The 19,444-nt window shown below is 42.8% G+C and overlaps 1 protein-coding gene across 1 annotated transcript; it reads right to left on the reverse strand.

Moving 5' to 3' along the window:
- Positions 1 to 2,579: 2,579 nt before the first annotated feature.
- On the reverse strand, positions 2,580 to 18,790 carry PPM1E (protein phosphatase, Mg2+/Mn2+ dependent, 1E). The gene is given in 10 exon segments (XM_009696474.1): positions 2,580 to 2,744; positions 4,172 to 5,118; positions 5,419 to 5,512; positions 5,827 to 5,970; positions 6,733 to 6,921; positions 8,668 to 8,867; positions 13,498 to 13,616; positions 16,485 to 16,557; positions 17,499 to 17,551; positions 18,714 to 18,790. Coding segments are annotated over 10 exon segments (2,061 nt in total).
- Positions 18,791 to 19,444: the final 654 nt, after the last annotated feature.

The raw sequence follows: 19,444 nt of genomic DNA on the forward strand, positions 1-19,444 counted from the left end.
ATAACTAAACTCGGATGCAAACTGTAGAACAAGATTGCAAATGGAAAGTCCGAATGCTGTGAAATGGTTAGCTTTAATTTCTTCACTTCATAAAGAACGCGTTCGTTTGTTCATGAACAAGAAAATACAGAAAGGTCAACAGGAGCACCCAGTGCAGTGACCGACAGCGCACCTGGCTCTCACCACGAGTACCCGTGCAGGAGCAGCCGTACTCGGGGTGATCTCGGCCACTGGCCCCTGTTCTTGTTCTGAGATGTCTTCTGGAGCGAAGGAGAGGGAAAAAAACCTAACAAAATGCAATTGCGACACACGATTGTTGTACGAGACCCTAAGAGGTGGGGTTTACTTCTTCTTTAGCTTTAGTGCTGGCAAGTCTAGTGCGATCGCCTGATTAGCGAGGACTGGAAAAAGGTCTGAACGTTTAAGTCGGAGGTTCTGTTAATGCTTCTTCGTTACTTATTGCACGTGATACAAGGGTAGAAAGTTTCGTTCCTGTTGCAAAGAGGATATGAATTAAAGAAAGATTGTCCTGAATTACAGGCATGGACAAAGCTGCAGTATCCCCTTTGATGGCTTTATGTGACTAGTGCCAGGTGAATAAATTGTGCTAAAACAGCCCCTAATTTAGACCAATCTTTCTCCTTTCCCGCCCGCCCCCGCAGACCGCTGTCAGGGTCAGGAGGATTTAGGGAGGAGACAGCGGACCTGAACTACAGCAGCCATGTCTATGAACACAGAACAGGTTATGCCTCATCTGATCTGCCCATAGGACAACGCATTTCTCACTGACACACAGTGTTCCAAAAACAGAGCGGAGCTTCGACGACGACGTACCACTAGAAATGTGGCGTAAGTTAAAGTCTGCTTTGACATTGTCCTTCAGCGTTACGATGCAATCTAAATCAAATACTGAATGGTTTTAACTGGCAAGGACAATGGATGGCACTTCTAGGTAAAGAAAAGTTATATACATGCGTTTCCACCCACCTTTAGTGCAAATCGAAATGGGTTAACAGCTCCCTGGTCTGGTGCTATACTGCTCTCTGCAACGCAGACGTTCCTCACAGTTGCACATTAAATAAGTGTACACAGGAAACTACCAGAGTGGGGATCGCCGGATTCCCGCTAGTACTCACAGTGAAGAGCTTACGAGCAAGTTTTGAGCAGCTTCAGACAAACAGCCTGGAGCCCATTTCTCAAAACCAACACAATTTTTAAAAATAAAAAAAATTAAAGCGTTTTCACTACCTACCTCCTAATTCTGCAAACACGGTTAACACGTAAACTGAAACTGATGCGGGTTGTGTTAACGCGGAAAAGGGATACTTCAGCTCTTTATTGGAAAGATTCGTTATACAAATTTCACCACCACTAAGATACACAATAAAAATACAAAACACAGGTCACAGACTGAATCTCAGTATCAACAGTTAATAAATACAATTAGATACTTCTCTATTAGCCTAGTATTTTTACACTGTCACCAGATAGACAAAATATGAGATAGAGAACACGTAGATACCGTCGGAGAGGGATTATTGCTTACGTTAGCAAGCAGCAAATAAGGGCACAGGATTTTCAACTGAAGAGAACTACTTCCTATCACCAGTGGCGTTAAGAGAAAACACTGCGTTTCACAAAGCACTGCTTTTTTGTCTAGTGTGTAGAATCAAGAGCAGCATATATCAGACCAATAACCACTACTTGTAATATTATAGAACTCTAAAGGACTTACCTTACAAATGGTTCCTATCTACTCTATAAATATGCATTTAGTGAAGAAATGAACACTTGCTATCTATACAATGTTTTTACCTGACCACACTGGAACTACGATGGTAGATTTTTTTTCTCCTAGCAAGATACATGGTATGAGTCGCAGAATTGTCATTGATGAATCCACACCTAAAAAGCTAGATCCTTCCCAAAACAGCACACATGCAGTCCAGTGCTCTTCAACTGCTCCTGCAGACAGGGAAGAAGTTTTAGCATCCATAACGGGTTTTCGTTCTAATTTACTCGCACAAAGAATTGCACTTACACCACTTTTCCCTCTGAAGCACGACAGTCGTCTCTAAGATGGACTTTCGATGCATCGTTATTACTGTGAATAATTTAAAACAAAGGCACCAGAGAGATGCCCCGGAGTTGCATATTTTACCGTTTCATGGTTTCTCAAATTTCCTCCATAAATCTGACCTGGAACATATGCTGCAGCTAAAGAGAACGCTGACAACAGCTAAGGCTTAATAAGATGACAGAAAAGAGCCAATGATCCCATAAGATTAAAAAAAAAGTCTGAAAAAGATCAAAGGAATCTAAAGCCACGCTCCAACTCCTGGTAACTCACAAAGCCTTTTTGCTAGTCATCAGATTGCTTTTAAAATAGTGCATCAAAGATAGAAGAAGCGGAAATTGGCAGAATTCAAACCTCGCCATCGCGTCGTGTTGAATAATCTCCTGACTACTTAATATTAAAATACTTTGCAAATTCTAGCTAAATACTAATACTGTTATTAAATTGTTACTGCTAAAATGATAGGAATTGTACAATAAATGGCTATGAAGACTTACTTTATTCATACTCCTCCAAACGTCTGACTGTAACAAAGACTAGTAACAGGATGTGTATTTAGTGGACCTGACGGGAACCGTCTGCTGACTGAGGTCCCAACGGACCGCTCCCGTAAGGGTTTACCATCACCTCGAGAGCAGGGAAGAGCTGCTGGGTACCGGTTGTTTCCCTGTTCGATAAATAAAAGAAGGGCAGCTGACATCCCTCGCTTTCCTTTCTGAACCCAGGTTTAGTGGAAGCAGAGCTCTGGCTCGTCAGTGAATTCTAACCTCTCCACTAAACCCCAAGCGCAGGCCCTGCTCGTCTGCATCCACGGCAGTTCCGACCGCTCTGGATTGCCCCGGCAGCCCTTCCTACACATGCTGGAAAACACCAAATTGCAGCAGTAATGCTACCTGTAGGCACAGCATCCTGCCGTCCCTCATGCTCCAACTTTGAACTTATGCCTTTGCCAGCTAGAACTCATTACCGAAACCAAACAGCTCCTCAAATTACGCATTATCTCTCGCAAGCAGTTCTCTGGTGTGACTGGCTGAGTGACAGCAGTGTTGTACTGAACATCTCCACGGATTGGTTTCTTTTAAGACGTGAGATGAAGTTACGATGGAAAGAGGTTGGGCTCCAAGCATTAAGCACAATCATGTTCAATTAAAACTAAGCGAGAACAGTTTCCTAAACTGACAAATGAGAAAAATGCCACTAAAAGCACCAGAAAGATATGAAATTCCATAAACCTACACTGCACCTCTAGCCATAGGAAATAATTTTTTTAAAAACTACAAAAACCAGTTTTCTTCATATTCCACATTTTATGTTACATGAAAAAAAAAACCCAGGTAAATAATGAGTCTGTACCTCAACTGGAGTCTGAGAACAGAGCAGCAGGAGCTTGGTCTGTCCATTCCTAAGTTACCTGGTAAAACCCTGTATGGCTTTTAGTTGTCTGCCTGCAAAAGCGGATGTAATTTTCTAATTCGTCTTAATGCTCGCCTGAAATAAAGAGAAAGCAGAACACAAAAAAAAAACCAAACCCACACACCTTGACTTCTACGGAAACTTCCCCCCCAAGCTAAAAAAATTTGGCAGTCCTAAACCAGAATCTTTCTTTACATATTGCTCCACAGACGTATCTCAGGCAGGTTCAACTTTCGGCGGTTGTAAAGCCTGTTCCCTAACCGCGTCTGTTCACGGGAACCCGCTGTTTGGCTTTCTCTGGTGAATGTGGCTAGATACTTGCGTGCGCGGGTGGTCGGGCGGCTGTGGCATCGCGCAGGGTGGCACCACCAGCAAACTTTATTGAGATTGAAACAACTACATTTGTTGATTCCTAGATCTATTTACACATGGTTTGAGCTGTGCAGGGGACTGGAGTACAGTTCTGAAATGCCCACCTTTTTTCACTTTCAGATGATGCCAGGTTTATTTTGGGAATGTCTACTTTGGGAGTCTGATGGGGGAACACGAGGGAGACAGTTACATTTTACAGCATTGATGAAGGTATGAATCTGGTATACAATTACTTTGTCTTCGCACCAAAAACACGCTCTCACTGTAAGCGTTATGACTAGGCAGCCTCCGCCACGGGGAGTGTCTTACCGACAACCTCGTGCTACCACGGCCCCGGACAGGTAAGGACAGACTCGATCCTTCTCTATGGGAAGGCTCATGAGCCAGGAGCGGCGTGTGAAACTTTGGTTTGAGCCTGGCTCCTCGTCGCCTCTTCCCGTTACAGAGCCGGAAGTGAAAGAGCGCGGCTCGTTTTCCCAAGGATTTGAACAGTTCATCTTCCAGCCCAACGAAGATGGGGGATAAACCCTTCACCCTGTAGATGCTCTGCCCTGCAGCACTCAGCCTAAGCGGGACGTTGTACTCCTGGGGATCGCTCCGTCCACAGATCGATGATGTGGTGCGCTCTGGTGATTCGTTCTTCGCTGTTAAGCTGTTGATGAAATTCGCACTCTTTGGTATGCCAGGACTAAACACTTGAATGGGTGGCAGACATTTGGCACTCGAAGGTGTACTAGTTTCCGGTTTTGTCAGGTCTAAATAGCCTTGATCGTCAAACAGGTTAATGCTGGATCCTATGCTTAAGCTAGTTCTGTCGGTGAAGGAATCCACTCGTCCCTCATACCCTAGGTCTGCAGGTGCTGAGCACTGGTGCTGGGGCCACGGTCGTTTGCAGTCTCCGTGGTTTTCCTTATCTTCCCCACCGTCTTCTTGCCCACCTTGAAAAGAGTTCTCTGTCCAGTCCGACTCCTCGCTAACATTGACTGCTGCGTTCATGTCCCTGAGAAATACCACAATGACGGTAATGTTGTCGCTGGAACCGGCATCCCGAGCAGATGCCACTAATTTATGTGCTACCATGCTGCTGTCGCCATTATTCTCCTTGAGATGGTCAGCCACCACTTTGACTGCCTCATCGGGATTGACTGTGTCATAGAAGCCATCGCAGGCTAAAATGAGGTAGTCTTCAGAGCCATCTAGCACAGTGGAGGCAGAGTCTGCATCCCCACAGATATATGGCTTGTGCTCAGCATCCCCTGTGGAAAGACAAGACACAGATACACAAGACCGTGGGTTTGCAGCCACAGCATCTGGAAGCCCTTTGATTAACACAGCACGGAGCCAATGACTCTGAGCCCAAGGTAAAGCAATTATTTGGAAATTATTCCCTCAAACTGTAGAGGAAAAAAAAATAAAAATAGAGGTTATCGCTCACAGCTCTATCTTCAGCTGTATTTCAAATTTTGATCACTAGAAAACTAAAGTTTAATTAAATTAAATTAAAACTGAACTTTAATTAAAATGAAAAGCAAGTCTGAACTAAAGCCCACTCTTACCAATAGCTCTGGAGACTGACAGGCTCCCATTCACCCTCCAGGCTCCAAACCAGACCACACAGCCACCAAGTGCCTCGATGCGCTTCTTCTCATCCTAAACAGCAAGGCAACACAAGAGTGGTTTGGACAGAGTGTTCAGTACTGCCATCGCACTCTGAACACTTCAATAAATATTTGGTGTTTTCACAAACACAGCATGGTGGAGCCTGCAGGCCCCAACCGATGAGAACAAAGGATTTGCACACAAATCCATACCAACTTCCAAACAAATCAGGATAACTGGAACGTTAACGTTACTGCTCCAAGACACTGGCAACACTCAGTGTCCCAGCATCCCACAAAAAGCTGATACCTGTCAGCGTCAGTGGTAAACACCGCCCGGGTGTATTTAAAACAGGCCGTTCTCACCTCTCGATCTGGTTTGTGGGGTTTCATCAGCTCCACAGCTTGGCCTCTCCTCACGAGCATAACCTGGGAGTCCCCAAGCCAAGCCACGTGCAGCATGTTTCCTCGGATGAAAGTCACCACCCCGGTGGTTCCGCAACGCAGACTCTGGATAGGGTGAAAACACATGCCCTCAGTTTTAAATAACCAGCTAAGAACCATTTCAAAGCATTTCCTTGCTTAACTCGAGGATGGAATGTGTTGATATTCCAATACACAGCTTGTTCCCGGGGAGGAACAGGCAGCGCTTTCCTTCCAGCTACGACTGTTCAGTAACAGCCCCCCAGAGCCAACCTGGCCAAACGGAAGTGATCCGTTTTGCCCTGTGACTTCCCTTGTGCTGGAATCGCGTTTCAGAAGCTGGGCTCTGCTGGGCTCTGCTAGTGATCTGCGGAGCTGCTCGTTCAGCTGACTTCCCGTGCCTGTTCCCTATCTGCTGACAGAAACGCATGCACATTAACGAACTTGGAGGGAGGTTTTTTTGTAAGCATCTTGAGTTCCCAGCACTTAACTCAGCCCTTGCATGGGTTTAGGAGGCCTAGGAGTCAGCTATCCATTTATTCTTGCTTTCTGGAGCTAAGAAAAATGTATTCTAAGAGAAATGGGAAAAAAAGCCAGCCCAAAGACTAAACGTAGTTAACATGTGAACATAACAATAGCAGCAGCATCCTTCTAAATGAACTGGATGTTGTGAGAAGTGGAGACTCACACCTTTATGGAACACGAAGCAGCCCACCTGTGGACCGTGCATGGACAGCTCTGTGCTGAGCCCTGGCCTAATGCTCAGCATGGCACTTGGAGCACCGCTGCTAACAAAGCCAGAATTTATAGATTAATACTTTCAGAATCAAGCCCAGGTAACTCAGTCACCTCTCTGGCTGCCTTCTGGACAAAGCGCTCATCGGTCACCCGGAAAGCTCGGCAGAGTGCCTCTGCTGGGTCTTGCTGGAACATCTCCTGGTGGACCATGTTCACATGGAGATGGATGGAGGCATAGATGGCAGCATCCACTCCCCCATGACCATCAAACACTGCAAAATAAGCTTGCTCTTCTTGGTCCTGTCAGTGGAAACACATTGAGAAGACAACTCAGGAGAAACCAATGCAAGCAGCTAATCAGATTGTCTTAAAACTTTTGAACTTGAGATTTGTGGTGTCCTTATTAAATTGCATTTAGGGGCAGAGTCTGCCCTGGAAAAAAAAAAAAACCTACTCAGACCACCTTCACTCGTATCAATGGGAAATTTCCGCCTTACTGCTGATGAATTCTACCTGCAAACTGCAAGAGACGCCCTGCAAGAGTCACCCATGTAGCGCTCTCAGTGTTCCTTATGTCCCATTTGTTACAATTCAGTCTCTCAACTCAAATAGAAAGTGCCATTCTCATCAAATTGTGCAGGAGTTTTTGTGACTGCAAAAACCACAGAGAGAAGAACATCCAATACAGTTTGCATGAAGTCTACATCAAGACTGGAATCCACCAGGGATAAAATGCCAGTACAGTTAAAATGTGAAGCCAGTCAGCCTCTGCTTTCATTCTTCTTTTTTTTTTTTGGTAAATGTAATCCATATCACCTTAGATGCCTGTTTTTTTAAAAAACTGTATGCACTCTCTCATCAGATAATTGTGACTACATTCACAAATTGAATACAGCAAAATCACTCATCTTCAACTCAGTTTTCTCAGCTTCCCCTTATCTGTTCGAACAGAGAAACGCTGTACCAAGAGACAGCAACTCCTGTGCCTAGTCATACATACAACACACCAACCCACTGTCAGTGACAATTCAACCTTGACAGCCATCTCAACGACTAGAATATTTGTACATTGTAATTTTTGAGTAATGGGCTCCAACACAAATTGGAATAAGAAAGCTGACAATTGACAGGCAAAGGAAACATTTGCCTCTGTTTGCATTAATATCATTTAAAGGAAAGAACCAGAAGATGGTTATTAACGTGACAGGATGTAATAAAGAATCAATTATGCAGCAATCTGATCCTAAAGGTAAAATTCTTGCCACTTTCTTCCATCTGCCATTCTTCAGTGTCCAGTTTTATATCTGAAGGAAGAGCAGGCACGAGCGTTTGACCAATGGCCACGTAAAGAAATTAATGGAGGGAAGTCTGGCCCCAGTTCCACCAAACCACTCATGTTGCTAGATTCTTGTGTGAACTGCACCCCATTCTCCTCCAAGTTTTGTGGTTTGGGTTTGGTTTTTTGTTTTGGTTTGGTTTTTTCTCTTTCTTTCCTTATTCTTGCTTTTGGCTTCTTCCTCCCAAGAGAAAGGGTTGAAAAGCAGTACAGACCCACCCCCGTAGACAGCTGGCTTCAGTGATGAACTGTAAGGTGAACCACTCCCCCATTTCCATTGGCAATCCTCTTCTATACCTACAGCTTCAGCCGGAGAGAGGCTCCTACCTTGATTTATCACGGGGTACTACAATGCATCAGGGCCGCTTTCTGCATGATGGCAGGTCAGTCCTTCAGCCATGGCATGAGTGGCCACATCAGGATGGGCCAGATACAACCTTTGTTTAGTTAGATGACATTTCACCAGAAGTCCATGAAAATTGCTCTTTTATTCTATGTACTCTACATAGAAACTGCATGTCATACTGCCGCTATGGTTACAGAATATCAACTGACCTAACTTAAGGCCAGGTTTGTCTCTTGACTGACAGACCTCCTCAGGTCCCTCACAGGTATGGCTTTCATTTTCACAGCAGAAAACTGCCCAGTTTCCCCAAGAATGGAAACTGTATTTAGCATATGCATTTGTCTTCCACATGATCTCTTTTTACCTCAAGGTTGAAGAGCATGTTGAAGTCTGGGATGCAGACGTGCTTGTCTTCCATCTTCCTGCGCATATTCTTGATGGCATGGATGGATGTCTCGTAGTAGCGGTGGGGCTTCGGCTGGAGTGGAAAGTCTTTCACCCAGTTGCTGCAGATCTCATGCAGTTTGCTATAAACTAAGCGGGCTAGCTTCACTGTCTCAATCTCTGGGGAAGGCAAAGACCACAAATGAAAGGCTAAGAGTGTTATTAAGTGAGAATTTTTTTCTTGCATACATTACAAAGATGAAACAAAACCATTTTAGCCAAGCAGTTGAAATGGATGTCAGCAGGGGAATTCTGGGCTCTGATGCATAAAAAGAGGAAGCCAAACTCACCATAATCAGCATTCATCAGTAAAGAGCTCATTGTTTGTTTGTCTTTTTAACTTAAACATTCCCCCATGCCTTTGGGGAACTCATTTGCAGCATCAGGAAAATGAAAAGCAAGAACGTTCCCCTCAGCATTTGGTCCCCTGTGTCGCTCTGCACAGGGTGGCACAGCAGTGCCACGGCAGCTCTGATAGGGACTTTGTCATGGCATACAGCATGACATATGAAAAACACAATCCATTACAATGATGTATTTGTTTTAGACCAAACTATCTATTCCAAACAACACCTCACAGCAGAACTGAGGCAATACAGTGGTAAATAATCTACAGAAATTAACAGTGTTACTTTAAGATGTTTTGACAGTGTATGCATTCAGTAGTTCCGATACCTTCTTAGTTTCGTAACGTTATTTCCAGATTCCTGACTAGACGGTGTGTCAAAGAAATCTGCATGAGCAAATGAGAAAACCGTAAAGGTCCTAAATTTAAGAAAATGCTTAACCGTCACTCCTTAGAAATAGTAATTTTAAAATGTTAAAACTCAGGCACTTGACAACTGTTCTAGAATTCAAGGGAGGAAACGAGAAGTAAGCATCAGAGCTGAACACATCAAAATCTCTTTGCTCATGATCATTCACCAAAGCCAGAGATCTTCAAAGGTAAACAGCAGCAATCCATGAGTGTCAATCAGTCCTGGAGGAGGAACAGCTCAAACACAGGGAGTAAAGGGGAGAGTTACAGCATCTCTCAGTTCACAGAAATTCTGTGAGGAACCTAAAAGCAGCATCTACTAATTTCTGTATTAGGTCCACACAAGATGTGGGCTATAGTGATCAGGGGGCCAAGATCGTTAGGAGCAAGATACATTCCCAGCTCTGCTGATTATGAGTGGGTTCAAGCTTGATCTGCAAGAGCAGTCATTAAGCTGGAAATAAGCTATAAACATAATGAAAAGAAGGAGTCTTAGCTTCTTGATCACACAGCTTTAAAAACAAGTGGTGGAAATCAAATGACTGGGTCATCCCACCACTGCCATAGTAATGGGTACCAATTCCCCCCCAACACCTATACTGCTCTCACTGGTGCCACCAGAAATCTCTTTGCTGGATATTACATTTAAATTATATTTAAAGAGGGGACACATACAGCATGACATGTCCAAATTACATTTTCCAGAAATGAACCCCACAGACTTGCTCTTCCATTTCCTTCCACTGGGCCTATATGAAGGGGAACGGTGTACACTTCAATGTCAAGGGGCTGTTACGCTTCAGAGCGTCGCTCTGAAGGAGGAAGGCAGTAAACCCATCGGCTCTGCTGAGATACTTAAACACCCTTCCCCAGCAGGGAGTATGCGTGGTGTCAGCATCATCAATAACTGCTCTGGAGGTTAAAACAGGAGAAAGGCCCACAACAGTCAAACCACCCCCTCACAGCTGTAAATTACTCATCAATTGTTAATGCTGCAGCGCTGAGCCAGAGCTGACTCAGCTGTCATTGAGGTTGTGTCATGGAGAATTTCATTTCCCTCCCGCTGCTCCAATATCCCCAGCGTTGGAAGTAGCACTTAATTGTACCACAGCTAGTGGGAAATCCAGCTCAGGCGTTGTTGTTCCCAAAGACAACTGACTTCTTTTAGGGCAAAATCAGGGTAGAAGGAATACCAGCAATCAGATTCTGCTTTTTAGTACCTAAATTTTAAGACCTTTCTTGAAAAGGCAGACAGTGTGACAACAAGGATCAGTACCCAGGTTTGCTGACATGTCATCAAGCCAATGATCAAGGTTTTTCTTAATCTAAGAACTCTAGTTTCTGACCAGTCAATGACCTCTTTGTGCCTTTGCTATAGTAATCCTATCTCCTAGTACCTGGAAAGACTGGGTAATGGGACTTTGTGATTTGCTTTGTGAAGTCTGCTGGATATTTTAGACACCTCCACCATGTAACATGGTCCTACTATCCAGCCTCCTTTGGTGGTTCCTTCACAATGCGGAACCCCCACATGAATGTCTTCCTCCACAAAAAAGAGAACTGAATGTTCTTAACCTGACCTTTCAAAAAGGAAATCAAACATCTTTCAGTTCTCATAGAAGCTCTCTTGCTCCTCTCCAGTGCAACTGGAAGAGAAGAACCAGTCATTGCCTATGACTTTCAGATTCTGTTCTTGATACCCAAAGACACATGGTCACACCAAATATAACAGGCCCATATTCTTGCATCCCTATATTTGTGAACTCAAAAGAGTTTTCCTTCTTTTAAGATTAGCATTCTTCCTTCATGAAGCTTCTAATTTCCTTTCCACCAGCACGCCAATAACTGCTTTTACCACTCCTAAGTATGCAATATGATTTGTCACATTGCAATTCTCAGAGTGAAATGTGTCACTAAAATTTGGAATAATTTTTTTTGTTCTAGCAAATTCAAACGAGGTAAATCAGGTAAATGTCTCCTTGTATTATACAGAGTCAAAATCTTTCTGAGTTCATAAGAAAAACCGACATAGAATTGGGTATCAAAACCAGCCAGCTAAATTTAGGTTGGTTTCACATTCTGCAGCAGTTCAAACATCACAAACAGTGAACTCTGAGCACAAAGCTTCAAGATGTAGAAATCTCATTTTCGTCACCTGCTACAGTTCCCTTTGTTTTCTTTCAAAGCATGAAAGTCTCCCTATACGGTACCTGTTAGGGCATTCATCAGTCGCAGCTCTCTTCTAAGTAACGAGCCTAGGTTTCTCAAAGGACTCCTGCTAAGAAAGTTAGCTAGAATGGAGTTGTTGACCTTTTGCAACGAAATATCCTTCAGTCCTGCATGAACCCCCCTAGTTTTGTTACGGTTTTCTTAGACAAACCTTGCATCACTTGAGCTAATGCTCTGTTTCCAAATACTTATTTATGGTATATTATTTGAAATAGCAGTATTTATATGAAATCATTGCTTTACCACGATTTAGAAGATGTTCCCTCTCTTCCTCTCCCTCTCTATCTTCATATTTTAACACTTTACCCTTGCATCTGTAAAGGTATATTTTATTTTCAAGTACCTTCATTATGACAATTCACCTGAACATACTGCATCTGGAGTCATATTTTTAGTGCCTGCTATAGCCTGTACGCGTATCAATCTATGCAGCTGTGTATTACAGATTTAGATATATTTACATGGCAATCTCTGTAGATGTGAGGGTTTGTGGCGGTTTTTTTTTCTTTTTCTTTTTTTTTGTTGGAACTCTTTAGATATTCTGTGTGGAGGCTTAGTCAACACTTCCTTGGAGACTGTCAAATATTTATGCAAGTCTCAGAGATCTCAATTTGAAATTAATGAAGGCTGCTCAGCCGGAACAATGACAAATCTATGCCATTTACCTGCTCAGCAGGAGGAGGCAGCAATACCTACAAAAAGGAAACCCAGGGCATGTTTTTCTGTTTCTCAGGTTTCCAAAGGCCTCTCAGAAATACAGTAGAATCTTCCTTTTTGAAGAGCCAAATTTATATATCCCACTTATCCCCAGAATCATTTACTTTTTTTTTTTTATCAAAAAAGGAGGGAATGGACAAAGTGGTTTGGTGACTGTCTTTGAAGATCAAATGACAGAATACCTCTCAATACATGTGAGAAACATTGTTCTTCATTGTAATGAATACCCTAGAAAGTTTTTCAAGGTTATTTAGGTCAACAGAATCCTGAAACAATTTAGAATGCACAGCTTTGAGCTGGATGCTGCAAAAATCTTGTTAGCCAAGACAGACAAATGGAGAAAGGGAAATTTTCCTCTTAGGCATGAAATATCTTTATATTATCCTTTGCTAAAACTGTATTTAAAAAAATTAAAAGCCATAGTAAAAACTATACTGACTGAAGTAATTCAGAATTAAATTCTCACTTCCCACATATGTTTGACTTTGCTCTAAGGATGAAGGAGGACAACTGGCACTTGCCAGCAAGCAGCAGGACTCACAGTCTAAAGTGCTTATAAAGAAATTGAGGGCCACCAGACACAGTCTTATGAAGGTGCACTTAAAAGGAAGAAGTGATTTCCACCTGGTCTTAAGGAGCAAAAATTTGATAAAAGACTCAAGTACAACCAGAGAGAGGCATTTAAAAATAGAGAAAGAATTCCATAGTAAAACTTGAAACTAGACAAGATTCAAAGATGAGAAAGCTTTGACTAAGAAATTAGCCACTAGCTCTATCAGGAGTGGTGGCAAATTCTCCATTCATCTTTTTACATCAATATGGGATACTCCTTAACAAGAAATCTAGTCCAACTTTGTTTAGCTAGCTGGTAGAAGGAACTAATTTGAGGAAAATCTAGTACCATCCAAGTGGTCAGACTACATGGTCACTGAAGTCAATGCTGACTTTAAAAATCTATGAATTATCTGCAGAGCGTTCCAGTATACAGTGTAAATGAAAGATCCACACCGTGTAAAACGGCACGTTATCATGTGCAGATGTACTTACGTATGATCCCATCTGCGCTGTCCACATGCTTTGGTAAGTAGTGTACCGAAAGATCACTCTGAAGGACTTCATCTGAAGTTGCTCTAGCTAAGGCAGCAGCCAAAAATGAAGGGCAATTACTGGAACAAAACAAAACAAAAAACAAACAAAACAAACAGAAAAAGAAACACAAAAAGTTATTTTCATCTGATTTAGCAAGGTTACTTGCAGTCAGGGAAATACATAGCAATCCTTTTCGATAAACAAACAGGAATTTGAACCAAGATTTCTAAAACTTCCAATTCTTCTTTGCTAGACAGTACCACAACCCTGCAGTAAGACTTCAAACTCACTCAATATGGATTTTAGTAACCCTGTTTCACTCTTATGTCCCTTGTTTCTTAAGTTTTAATGTTCCATTTCGTAAGCTGTATTTAAATGCTTTTCAAATCTAGACTTGAACCCCGCTGCAGATTCTGTCACGCAACCCTTGCCTAGCGTGCGTGTTCTACATGTGCATTATAGTAACATTATACTTTTATCTTAAGCCCATTCTGTGCAGTTTCTCCTAAGAACTGGAGTCAGGATTCCAAAGGATAAGAGAAGTCCTCAGATTTCAAAGCGTCCAAAACCTCACCACGGGACACTGAAAGTTAAGGCACACCCATAGGAGCTATGAAGTCGATGTGCATAAGGTTAAAAAGCTCCCTCGTGAATGATCGCTATCAAGAGTAAAGTGGCTTTAACTCACTGTAGCTTAATTAAGCCTGATATCTCCCAAGGTTAATTAAATCTATAGCAAACCAAGGCCACTTTAATGTACATTTTTTTTCATTCAAGAGGAGTTTAATACCTCTTAATTTAGGTATGACTTTGCATTTCCCATTCATTGGTCTGCCTTAACTTCTCCAGGTGTCTCTTGCTGACACAACCCGAAACTTCCAGTTTCCAGAGTTACCATCAGGGGTAACAATGTCCTCCATAAGACATGTCTACCATTGCAGGACCGCCCAGAGACATAGGAGCTGATTTCAGTCTCGGAAACCCTCCATCAACAGCAGAATTCTGCGTCAGCTAGTCCAGGGAACAGGCAATGAGCGCATAGACTTCCTTAACCTATTTCTTCTGCTTAGGCCCAGTAAGTCTGTTCCCATGCTTTTAGCACGGTTGGAGAGGGGGCGTTAGCCTAGAACCATCAGTCCAACCAGATCCAGAGCAGAAAAACTTCTACACACAAAACCAGATTCATCAGACTTCGTTCTGGAGCCTGAGAAGCACATGGTGACCGTCACTTCCATTCACATTTGGTTCACTGCCCAGGAAAGCCAACTGCCATCCTAAACCGGCCCACATGCCATAGCTTCAGCAGTGAAATCTGAATTCCAGGGGGGGAAAAAAAAAAAAATATCAGATTTGCTACGGTTGGGGTTTTTTTGAAAGCTATTTTACTGTAAAGTTCTCCAGATTCTTGATACAAAATGCTGCTACGAACAGTAAGATTATGTAACAGATTTAGCAAATGTACACAAAATAAGTCCTCTGACCCTCGTTATTTACTATTCAACATCTCTATAAATTATTTGAATACAAGTCGAGCAATAAATAGCTTTGCCCAAGCGATACCTCGTCACCAGACAAGCTCTGACCCTTGAGGTTCGGCAGGAAGCCACTCGTACGGCGTGAACACACCACCGGTAAGAGTCTTTCCCAGAATTAGCAGCCGAGTATTCTGCTCACGCAGCACCTCCAAGCCTCAGCAGCGTGCGCGCTAATGAAGCACGACTGCTGGAGGAAATCAGCCGCCTTAGGACCGGCTCTTCCCAGCACAGCACAGGAACTCTCATCCTATTTACATACAGCAATGCCCGGTGGTACGGGTAATCAGCAAGAGGAAAACGCGCCGGGACCTCCTTTGCTTCTGGTGCTTGTAGAAGCTGATTTTCTATCTCATCTTGTCTGCCTTTAACTCACAAAGAGCAGGTTTTTCATTTCTGTTACCCGCTCCAATACTCCAGAGCGGTGATACTGGTTACTGTTCACGTTACATGCAATTTCCATGTTACAAAAAAGAGAGAGATTGCAATGCCTGGGATAGAATAATTATGCCAGCAGTTAGCAACACTGTGAGGACAGCGTTCTGAAAAAATGAAGGTTAAGGTTCAGCCTAAATAACACATAGCAGAAGAATCCATGCTGAAAGCATTTACAAACACGAGGCAGACAGAGCTCGCTTCGAGTACGAACGTAACAGGCTGCGCTAGCACCGGCGGGAACCTGAGCTTGTGTCCCAGTCCAAGGCTCACTTTCATCAGCTCGGTGCTGGAAATTTTTAGGAAAAACAAACTTGTTTTGTGTCACTTATAAACAACCCCTTAGGAACGTCTACTGATGGGCAAAGAGGAAACCTGGTTAAGAACTGAGGCAACAAGAGTTGCTAAAATGGAGACTCTGGACCTAAACAGCAGAGAAAAAATACCCCTGACACGAGGCACCTCAGCTCTGCCTGGGCCTGGAAGGTGGGAACACCACGGCTATGGAGACCCAGAGTCGTCAACATTCATATCTGAAATTTTAGGTATTATTTTAACCGTAGTGACAGATTACAAAATCGAAAGATGCATTTACAGCATATGTAGCTGGTTAGAGTATTTCCCCAATCAGCTCCAAACGCTATTTACATGTCCCTACAGCCAATGCTAGCGGTTTCACACCAGAGCTCTTTATCTAGTCAAAGAGTGCATTTCCATTACAATACTAAATCTACACAAAAAGCTGCTAAAGATGTTACCAGATAAATTAGCGGATTTTAAGTACATCCTTCCTGATTCTCTGGCAGCGTGGGTGTGTTTGGAACACCCACAGTTGCATTGCAGCAATCCTGGAATAACTCTGCTAAGGTAATAAATCAAGTCTAAAAGTGGGCCGTTTCCATCAATTAAGTTTGAGAAAAACAGTCTGAAGTGGGCTTAACTCAGCCCACGTATTATTATGTTACCAGCTTAACAGACAACTCTGCTCCTTCCTGATAGCATTAAAGTGGTGAAGACTTTCCAAACATTTTCTCTGAGCTATTCCTCTGTGCTCTAAATCTAATATAAGGTCTCCTACTAAAAAAAGAGATGGCAAATTTAAAATTCTTATTGCATGAAAGTTCACCATTGGGGTTTGAGTGACTTATCAATTTTGATGGAAAAGGTAGAGAAAATAAATCAGCTGAAGGCTTTCCTTCTATGTCTGGCCACTCTTTGTCCTAATAATAACAGCTGCCTGCCGAAGAATTAATTGCCCTTGACATTTGCTCATCACAAAGCCTCTTATGTAGCTGTTACAGGACTATGCCGTGTAAGCAGGGAAGTGACCAGATGCAGACAGATGACTTCCTCTTCCTGATTAGCACAACTCAAAATTTACTCCTCTTACTTGGCTCCTGAGAGGACTTTAGTTGAATTACTTCTCCCCTTCAAGGAATAGCAGACTGCACTGGAGAGGTTTTTTTACTTCTTTTAAAATAGATTAGATGTTGAAGTCAAACCGTTATCGGGAGACTTCATTATTGTTACACCAATGAAGAATTGTTACAAATGAAGAATCGGGTCTAGGATCTTTGTTTTTATCAAAGTGAACATCCAGATGAGCACCTAGAGCATCCCACAAAACAGCAAAGACCCACACTCGAGTGATCAGACTTTGCCATGCTGGTAGTCCTCACCTGTCCTCGCATCTTTTACGCAAAACAAGTAGCAGCAGACAGGATCCACGGGGACGTGGGAGGTGCGTTGCATCCTGCTGCTGGCGTAACTAAGGATTACCTGCTGGCTGCTGAAAAGAAATTCTTCTGCCATGTTCTAGATGCTCAAATGTTATTAGTCATTAAGTTATGACAAACAAACTGGGAGGGCATGAGGTGTTTAGCAGACAGCTGAGAGCTAGAATGCCTATGTCTATTCATAATCATGCCACTAATTCAGCAGCTGACCTTGGACCAGTCATTTCACCACTCAGACCTTCGATTCCTCATCTACAAACAAGGGGTGATAATGTCATCTCCTTGGGGAGAGGAGGAGAAGGAGGAAGGCTGTAGAAGGTTTAATTCAGTGTTCATAAAATACTCAGATTTCTAGAAAAGAGCACAACTGAAAGGAAAAATATCAAGATGATAATGGGAGATATTTTCAGTCTATACAAGATTTATGGAGCTTTCATACTTTTTTCTCGCTCCATATTCTCTGTTCTCATACGCTGCCAGAAGTGCCAAGTGAAATACACAGGCAAACAAGGGCTCTAGACAGGCAAGTTTAGTCTGATGCAGGCAGCTAACTCATGGTCATTAACAACTGCATGATGTAAACACATTTTTATAAAAGTTGATGAATCTCCAAAGGGGAAAACCACAAAAGACAGACATCAAGTTCTTAAAACTCGGTAATGCTGGTGTTCCTGGAGCGTTAGCACTGCTGATGGGAAAACGATTCTACAGGGACATTATTGCCCCTGACCAAAATACGCAATTGAGGGCCACCAGTGCTGAAAATGTTTCATGCTGTCATGGCCTGGTGTAACTGATGAGGCATCACTAACCCAAACAAAGCAGGAAAAATGGACCGAAACAGACCGGTGCCTTTCAAAGGCCAAAATGGTCAGTAAACCACAAAACATACAGTGTTCCTATTACCTCAAGAATCCCCTGACACTACAGAACAGCAATTGTTTTAGTTAGAATGAAACATGATTTAAATAGAAATGCTACTCAATCTGCTGAAACACAAAACAAATCCGCAGGCAAACAGTATAAAGCACCGCATATAGTTTCACACAGCAATCCAAGACCAAGAACATGACCTGAAAAGAACCAAGTACAGCACATTCCCATAAGGCCTATAATTTACTGTGTTAGTAAAAAACTTTGTAGGGATGACAAGCTAACTGCACCCTTTCCAAAAGACATTACACTAGGGATGCAGCTCAGTAAACACCCCTGTGTTAAAGCGGCCTGTTGCAAGTTCTTGTTAGAAAGCAAGTTTTGCAAAATTCAATTTAAGAAAGACCTCATTTGTCCCCAGCCTGTATTTACAAAACGCTCCAAAGTATCATGAGACTTCTTCCAGATGGAGCTTCTGATACAGCCTGGAAGCTCTTTGAAGAAGCCTTTAAAGTCTTTATTGTTGAAGGTTCCCATGCTGTGAACTGCAGCAGTAATGAGCAGAGAAATTCTTTGGGAAGATCCTTTGGCTGTTTACCCAGCCCTCCCTTCTGCCACCCGCTGTTTCAGTGGCCATCCAGAAAGACCAGGTACCAGCTGAGGGGCTTCTGTCATCTTCTAACTCCTGTAAGTCAGACAGGACTCGGAGAAGAATATTCTATTGAGCAGCCCTTGGACCCCAAAATGATTATGGATGTACCTTCTAATTATGCCAAGTGAATGCTATTTCCAGCTCCTGTCTCTGCAGGTTCTTCTCTCCTTACTCACAAAGCATCGCGCTCTCCTGCAAGCTCACCGCTCTGCCCTGACCTGTGCTGTTCTGCTGCTTTGCACAGCTGGTGAAAGTTTTGATGCTTATTTAAAGCCTAGTCACGGTGGACAAATGGAGTATGGTTTTTTCCTAACACAGGGCGAAACCCTGCACTAGATTTTAGCTGCTGCAGTGAGTTACTAAAAAAACCAAAAAAACAAAAAACCAAACCCAGCACACACATACACAAAAAGAAACAAACAGAAAAAACAATGCACCTTTTAAAAGATTGCATAACCAAAGCTCCTTGAGAAGTCATTTGAGCTGGCAGTGTTGAGACAGTAAAGATGCTTGATAAATCTGTTTGAAGGAGCTGAAAATGTGCTACACAAGGAAGCTGCTATCTATAGGCTTCACAGAGACAGCTGCCTGGTCACATTCAAAATTATTCTGTCCTTGTGGTGACAGTTGTAAGCAACAGAAATATAATACACAACCATTATAAAAATACACTCTTT

Source organism: Cariama cristata, unplaced genomic scaffold (genome assembly GCF_000690535.1).
Source record: "Cariama cristata isolate BGI_N322 unplaced genomic scaffold, ASM69053v1 scaffold12543, whole genome shotgun sequence".
Classification (NCBI taxonomy): domain Eukaryota; kingdom Metazoa; phylum Chordata; class Aves; order Cariamiformes; family Cariamidae; genus Cariama; species Cariama cristata.